We start from the raw sequence: 7954 nt of genomic DNA on the forward strand, positions 1-7954 counted from the left end.
GTTTCAATGCTAGGGCTGAGAACAAGCTCCTGACCACAGTTCTCAGGCTGTGAAAGGTTAACACGCGCCCAGCCATGCAGTGTTTGCTGAGCTCAGGTACGTCACCCCGGGAGCCTCCTGAGACCGAGTTTGCCTACTGCTTAGGGATTCAAACTTGAACGTGCCACGGAGCCTGCGTTCGCATGAAATCTCATTAGGGTGGCTCCTCTGAAGTGTCTTGTTCAAGCATCATGACCGGCATCGTCAAAACTGTCCCCCTGGGTCTGGACGGTCAGTGTTGTGGAGTTTCTGGGCTGGGCCAGAAAGGGCTCTGAGGTCGCAGGCAGGTCCCTCCGCCTGCCCAGTCCCGTCTAGGGGGTTCGGGGTGTCTCGGAGCATGCAAGGAGCTGGAGCTCCTGTGAGGAGCCTGCACGTGGTGCCAAACAGGCCCTGTGGCTCCAATTTCTTCCGTCCTTGGTGAACACCGGTTAGCAGAGAACTGATTTGGGGTTGTTTCTGGTGGAGACAATAGAAGCTTAAGGACCTGAACAAGGAGAAAGGGCAGTCCGGGGTCAAGGAGACCAAGTTGGGGGGGAAGATCGGCCGCTGCCCGCTCGCAGCCCACTCAGCGGAGCCTCACCGCGGCCCGCGCCCTCAGTTGCGCCCAGGCCCACGTGGCCGGATCGCAGGGGACTCTTCTCCTGGGGCCTCGTCGCACATTTGCTACCCTGCTCCTTCCATCACCCGCTCCCCAGCTGGACCCCCGCGCAGCCCTCAGTGCCTAGATCACAGCCCCTGGGAGAAAGAGACAAACCAGGGGGCCCTCTCCCCAGGGAGCGCAGAGCGCACCAGGTGCCCCACGTTAGGGCTCCCCGTGGGCACCCCCAGAGCCGCGGCCGCCTCCACCGTTCCCCGCTGTGCGACCCTCGCTGCGACCGCGGCACCCTGCAAGGGGTCGCGGGGCGTGGGTGGAGAAGATGCGGTCGCACAGCCAAAGCACGCAGGAGCCTCGCCACACCTTGGCGCCAACACCCCGGAACGCTGCGACCCCGCCCCGGCCCCGCCCCCTCCTCCCCCAAGCCCCGCCCCCTAGTGCGGCCCCCCCCCCCCCCGCTCCCGGGCCCGCCCCTTCCTCCCGCGGACCCGCCCCTCTCCGGCCATGCCGCGCGCGCCCCGGTGCCGCGCCGTGCGCGCCCTGCTGCGGGGCCACTACCGGGAGGTGTTGCCCCTGGCCTCCTTCCTGCGGCGCCTGGGGCCCCAGGGCCGGCGGCTCGTGCGGCGTGGGGACCCAACGGCCTTCCGCGCGCTGGTGGCCCAGTGCCTGGTGTGCGTGCCCTGGGACGCGCGGCCGCCCCCCGTCGCCCCGTCCTTCCGCCAGGTGGGCTAACCCGGGAACCCGGCTCGGGCCTGCCGGGGCGGGAGAGGGAGGGCGGCGCGCTCAGGCCCCCGGGGGCCTCGGTCCCCAGGGCTTCAGGACCCGTCCCCCCGCAGGTGTCCTGCCTGAAGGAGCTGGTGGCCAGGGTGGTGCAGAGGCTCTGCGAGCGCGGCGCCAGGAACGTGCTGGCTTTCGGCTTCGCCCTGCTAGACGGAGCCCGCGGCGGGCCGCCCGTGGCCTTCACGACCAGCGTGCGCAGCTACCTGCCCAACACGGTAACGGAGACTCTGCGTGGCAGCGGCGCATGGGGGCTGCTGCTGCGCCGCGTGGGCGACGATGTGCTCACCCACCTGCTCACGCGCTGCGCGCTCTACCTGCTGGTGGCCCCGAGCTGCGCCTACCAAGTGTGTGGGCCTCCGCTCTACGACCTCTGCGTCCCCGCCGTGGCTCGGCCCTTCGCGTCCCCCGGCCACAGTCCTGGGACCCGGATGGACCTCAGACCCACGCGCCAGGCCTGGAACTCCGGCGCAAGGCGGCGTCGGGGCAGCTCCGGGAACAGTCCTCAGCCGGCCAAGAGGCCCAGGCGCCGCGTGACCCCAGAGCCGGAGCAGGGGACCGACAGGCCTGCCCGGGCCCATCTGGGCAGGGTCCACGGGCCAAGTGACAGCAAACCTGGCGCAGTGACACCTGTCAGGGCCGCTGCGGAAGCTGCCTCGTGGGAGGGAGGGCCCCCTGGGACTCGTCTCTCCTCCCCGGCTGCACAGCCATCTCAGGGGCCCCAGGGAGTACCCCATCACCCAGCGCACCCCGAGACCAAGCACTTCCTCTACTGCTCGGGAGGCAGGGAGCGGCTGCGCCCCTCCTTCCTGCTCAGCGCCCTGCCGCCTAGCCTGACCGGGGCCCGGAAACTCGTGGAGACCATCTTTCTGGGCTCCGAGCCCCGGAGGCCAGGGGCTGCCCGCACGACGCGCCGCCTGCCCGCGCGCTACTGGCGGATGAGGCCCCTGTTCCGGGAGCTGCTTGGGAACCACGAGCGGTGCCCATATGGTGCACTCCTCAGGACCCACTGCCCGCTTCGGGCCGCGGCCCTCGGGGATGCGCCTCGCGACCAGGCGTGTGGAGGAGTGGGCGTGTGCCCTTCGGAGAGGCCAGCGGCAGCCCCTGAGGAGGAGGCGGACCCGCGGCGTCTGGTGCAGCTGCTCCGACGGCACAGTAGCCCCTGGCAGGTGTATGCTTTCCTGCGGGCCTGCCTGTGCTGGCTGGTGCCCGCTGGACTCTGGGGCTCCAGGCACAACCAGCGCCGCTTCTTGAGGAACGTGAAGAAATTCATCTCTCTGGGAAAGCATGCCAAGCTCTCGCTGCAGGAGCTGACGTGGAAGATGCAAGTGCGGGACTGCACCTGGCTGCGGGGGAGCCCAGGTGAGCAGCCCAGGTGAGCAGGTGCCTGGTTGGCCCTGCAGGCCCCTCCCTCCCAACCTTCCCCATGCACCTGGCTTCGACTTGAGGTGGGGACTCCATCCTCCACCTCTGATTCTTCCCACATCCCATTTACATAGAACTTCGAGGCGCTGATGGACTCAGGCAGGTGCTGGGGACGTGCAGTGAGCAGATGTGGGGACACAGGTCCAGCCACCGGCCACCCTCCCTGCCCTCCCTGGTGGGAAGCAGCAACAAGGACAGACCCTGGGGTTTTGCCATTTGACCTTCCCCAAGCTCCCAAAACATCTGAGACTTCTAGATGAAAGAACATTGCAGAGCCTTCTATCAGAGCCAAGGTTACCACCTGGGATATCCATTTCAGCCTCCGACGGTGGGGGCTTAAAATATGCCCAGGCTCATCTCCAAAGATCGTGATTATAATGGTCTCCGATGGGGGGCAGGGGTACACCCTTTCCAGTTCCCCAAGAGGCTCTGGGGCCAGGTAATGGCAGACACTGGGGCGACCTCCCAATAACTCGGGTTTGTAAGATGATTATTATTTTTTTAATTGTGAGAAAACAACATACAGCCTGAGATCTTCCCTCCTAATGAATGGTTAAGTGTACAGGAAGCATTGCAAAGTGTAAGTGCCGTGTTACATAGCACATGTCTAGAACTTTCACACCTGGCATGCCTCTACGCCCATAACCAGCCACTCCCTTCCTGGTGCTGCAACGTGGATGAACCTCCAAGGTGTCAGGCACCGTTGGACAGGGTGTTACAGGACCCGCACTCAGGCTGAGGCTCACTTAGTGGAAAGCAGCCTCCCTGTGTCCTTGCACACTCGAGCTGTGGCCCTGGCCGTCTGCTCCTTCCCGTGGCCATGGCCATGCTCATTGCCCATTGGGCTGAATACATGACACTTAGAGACCAAGGCTGTCTAAGCATGGCTCTCGTGGTCACCTTTTCCACCCTCCCATGCTGGGGCACCCCTTCCCCTGTGCAGACCATCAGTTTGGGCAGGGGCTCGGTGCACAGCACCCGGGCCTTTGCCTCTGTCAAGCCAGCCTCGACCAATGTCCTGCCTGCCACTCTGCCCTCTGACACCCGTCAGAAACCCGTCCCCATCTCCGGAGGCCAGACTGCCGGGCCATCTACATCGTCAGCCCGGTGTCACTAGACGTCACAGAATGGATTCCTGATGAAAACTGGGGAGGTGCCCCCCCACGGCCTGTCCCCATGGCCCACGTTGGGCTGGTGGCAGCCGTTACTCCCTCACCCCGGGCACATGTGGCTCTTGCGTGGGCTGTGCTGTCATCTGGTCCCATCGACTTATGTGCGCCCCCACGATGGTCTGAACGGTGGCCCCTTGACCTTCGGAGTGGAGTCTGTCGTCTCAGTAGGGTCCTCAGTTGGGCTCTACAGGCCGCGGTTGGGTCTTCGGGGGCCGTGTCCCCGTCGTCAGGCGTTCCTCTCTGACTTCTCGGGGGTGATTGGCTCTGTCTAGCTGCGTCCCAGCTTTGCCTGTGTCTGCACGTGTCCAGTTTCAGTCGCTTCTAAGTTTCTACTTTCTTCTACTCTTTCTTCTTAGATCAGCAAGTTGTTGAGCTGTGTGTGGTCTTTTCTACTGACTTGTGACTCGGTTGTGTGGTGGTCTGTGTGCGGGATCCTGGCTGTGTGGGGCTGGGCAGACGAGCGTGTCTCCTGGGCATCTGCAGGTCTGTGGCCGGTTGCCATGTTCACGCTGCCTGAGACCTGTCCCCCTCCTGAGGGCGAGATGCTCAGGGGAGCACCATCTTCCTCAAGGGTGGGTTTGTCCATTCCTTCCTGTTCCGACAGTATTTACGTTAGGTTTTATCAGGTGTGTGCGCATTTTAGAAGTTTTATCTCCCTGATGCCCTATTGTGCCCGTTACGTGAACGTCTGTTCTGGTGCCGCCGAGCGGCACGCCAGCTTTCTCTTGGCGCGTGTCGGCGTCCAGCCTTCCCAGAGCCCCACGGTTTGGGCCCGGCCGATCAGCGGCTGGTGTTTTACCTCCCGTCCAGTCTGGCGATCTTTGCCACTAACCCGGAGAATCTGACTTCTCTCCCCTGACTATAGACGTGTCTGAAGCCCCTTTCATCTTTCTTCCAGTTTGTCTGCCTTTCCCGTTTCCGAGGGCCCATGTGCCTCTCCCACTCCACCCTCCTTCCCGGTTTGCCCCCCGGCGGCGGTTAGGAGCTGCTGGCTATGCGGCTCTCAGGGTCCCTCGTCCTGAGCAGCATGAGGGCCTGATGCAGTTTCCCACAGCCTTGGTTATGCCCCAAGTTAGAGGTCATGTTGTGCTCTGTGGTCAGTGCTTTTTGAACTCTGTCCACTGCCCTTTTCTTCCCTCCCCTCACCATTCTGTCCTCTACCCCAGCCCCGCCTCTGGGTCCCCTTCCTGCTCCTCCACGGTTTCTTCCATGTCTGTTATTCATGGTGAAGCCCCCAGTTCCGTGTGTGCTGTGGTCTCTGTGGCAGCCTGGTGACACCTTCTCGTGACCTTTCCGAGTGCACAGAATCAAATACACAAGGATGCAGAGGACAGTTTTGGGCTGTGGGGTGTGTCCCCAGCGCCGTGTCAGTGCTCACAGCCCCCTGCTGCCCGTTCCCAGCTGCGCAGCGTCTGGCAGCCCTTAGCTCCTGCGTGGTTCAGCCTGGGAAGCCACAGGCATTTCTGGATCCCGCTGCCCAGTGCTGAAGTGGCTGAATGGCTTTGTCCCCATATGGAGAGCATGTCTCTGCTTCTCCATCCCGCTTATAACCCAGGACTGATGACGAAGCCCCGTGCTCTCTGTCCAGTAGAAATACAGCGTGACTGCATGCGTAATTTAAACTTTCCGGTAGCCACGTTACAAAGTAGAAAAGGAAACATGAAACTAATAATGTCTTTTATTAAGGCCCAACACATCCAGAGTGCTCTCACTTCCCGTAATCAGCAGACGCATCGCTAACGGCACGCGTCCCTCCTCTGGCTGAGGGTCGTGCTCCCTGCACCTGCCTGTTTCCAGCGGCCAGTGTGGCTGCGATGGGCGGATGGGTGGACACTGTGTCTGTACCTTTCCTGTTTCAGGGGCTCGCTGTGTCCCGGCCACCGAGCACCGTCGGAGAGAGGAGATCCTGGCCAGGTTCCTGTGCTGGTTGATGGGCACGTACGTGGTTGAGCTGCTCAGGTCGTTTTTTTACGTCACAGAAACCACGTTTCAGAAGAACCGGCTCTTCTTCTATCGGAAGAGTGTCTGGAGCCAGTTACAGAGCATAGGAATCAGGTGTCTTGGTCAATGTCGCTCGCTTGTGGTTTTTCCTGTGTGTGCAGATGACAGCCCTGCGTCCTGCCAGCTGCAGGCCCCCGGGGGTCCCAAGCTGGGGGCCCCATGCTGGGCACAGACTCCCGGGGCCCCCCTTTGTTTACCTGTGACGTCAGAGTTTGAGCTGCCTGGGGTCCAGGCTCTTGAAAGTGGAAGAAGTTTGTACTGAATGGAACCAACCTCGCAGACAGGTCATTGGCTTGATCCAGGCATATGGGTCGGATTCTCTTTGAATTCACACAGAATGAGTGGGTCTGTCTCATCAGTGGACGGCGTGTGGGCAGGGTCTGGGGACAGATGCGTGCTTCGGGAAGCAGGGCCCTGAGGCAGTTCCTTCCAGCTTGACTTGCCTCAGTGGCTGCTAGGCTTGTTGCAGAAGCTGTTTATGTCCATCTGAAGGATCGTGCTGAACGCAGGCTGGATCGGGATCCCGTCAGGGATGGTCTGCCAGCCTGAAATGCCGTGCTTCTCTGCAGCCTGGCCTGGCCGACGCGCCCAGTGTCCTCACAGGGCTTGGCAAGGCCCCGAAAGTGGTGAGGTCAGGGCTCCTGGGCTGCATCCCGCATTTGGGTCAAACCCGTGCCCTGAGTCAGGACACCTGCAGAGGGAGCTGGACTGGGCCTGTGTCCTCCTGCATCTGGGAGGGGGCCTGGGGGCCTTTATCGTAGGTTGAGGTAATAGACAGCGCAGCCTGTCTAATAATTTAAACATTTCATGGCACCTCATCCAAAGTAGCTCTTGAGACTCCTTGTGGGGCCTGTGGAAGCTGTCCCCCTTGGGCATTTGAGTCCCCAGGGTGGGCTGGGTTTGCATACTGCCCTTCCCTCCTGGGGCCAGCAGCCCCTGCCTTTGGGTGGTATTGGGGGAAAGGCTGCAGGTCACAGGTGAGAGGGAGCTAGTGGGTCCGTGGAGAGAGGGTTCTGTTCCTCTAGGGGCTGCACCAGTCCCTGCACCTGGCCCGCCCTCCGCCCTTGCCTGAAGGTCCTGGCTGCCCCCACCTGTGCCTCCCAGGGCTCTGTGCTGGAGGGAACCAGGTGTCCTGGCACCTGCTGTGGAAGCGTGCTCCTGCAGGTGGCCGGCCACAGCATCCTGGGTTGCTGGGGGCCTGGCTCTGCCAACTTCAGGAGCCCGGCCGTTCTCTGGCAGGCTTACCTGCCCTGGGCTTCTCGCGTGCCTGCCGAGCTGCAGCCCACGAGCTTCTCCGTTTCAGACAACACTTCACACGTGTGCATCTCCGAGAACTGTCAGCAGCAGATGTCCGAAGACACCACGAAGCCAGAGCGGCTCTCCTGACATCCAGACTCCGCTTCCTCCCCAAGCCCAGTGGACTGCGGCCAATTGTGAACATGGACTATGTGCTGGGAGCCAGAACATTCCGCAGAGACAAGAAGGTCAGCGCTGTCGTTTCATTTCTAAGTCAAGTGCATGGAACCCCCAGCTGGGTGTGGAGGTGGACAGGAGGCCAGCAGGAGGGTCTGCAACGCGGCAAGCCCACAGGAAGGCAGAGCACCGCTGATGGGTCCGGGTTCCCCTGTGTAGACAAGGAGTTCGTAGGAAGGCCAGTCCTGCAAGGTGCTAGACAGTCTCTGTGAACCCAGGTTCTCATGCAGAGCTGCCCACACCGGGCCCCAGCTTCTGGAGCCGCTGCGTGCTCCGGGAGTCGAGCACAGGAAGAACCCGTTATCACCTGCTGCCAGCCTACTGGGGTTCCAGGGACCCGCAGGACCTCACCCTGGGATTAGCACGCCCCCCGCAGGACCTCACCCTGGGATTAGCACCCCCCCCCCGCAGGACCTCACCCTGGGATTAGCACCCCCGCAGGACCTCACCCCTGGGATTAGCACCCCCCCCC

At 62.3% G+C, this 7954-nt stretch overlaps 1 protein-coding gene across 5 annotated transcripts in view; it reads left to right on the top strand.

The window, feature by feature from the left end:
• Positions 1-1138: 1138 nt before the first annotated feature.
• Positions 1139-7954, top strand: part of TERT (telomerase reverse transcriptase) — a 21620-nt gene continuing 14804 nt past the window's right edge. For all 5 annotated transcript variants that reach the window (XR_003207132.2, XM_025867491.1, XM_025867493.2 and 2 more), the window contains exons 1-4: positions 1139-1357; positions 1471-2773; positions 5868-6063; positions 7313-7493. Coding sequence is in view for 4 of the 5 variants with exons in the window: in XM_025867491.1 (XP_025723276.1) it covers positions 1139-1357; positions 1471-2773; positions 5868-6063; positions 7313-7493 (1899 nt within the window). In the remaining variant the exon portion in view is untranslated. The remainder of the gene's footprint in view (positions 1358-1470; positions 2774-5867; positions 6064-7312; positions 7494-7954) is intronic.

Source organism: Callorhinus ursinus, unplaced genomic scaffold (assembly GCF_003265705.2).
Source record: "Callorhinus ursinus isolate GAN/ISIS: 27379988/994484 unplaced genomic scaffold, GSC_fseal_2.0 scaffold3, whole genome shotgun sequence".
Lineage (NCBI taxonomy): Eukaryota > Metazoa > Chordata > Mammalia > Carnivora > Otariidae > Callorhinus > Callorhinus ursinus.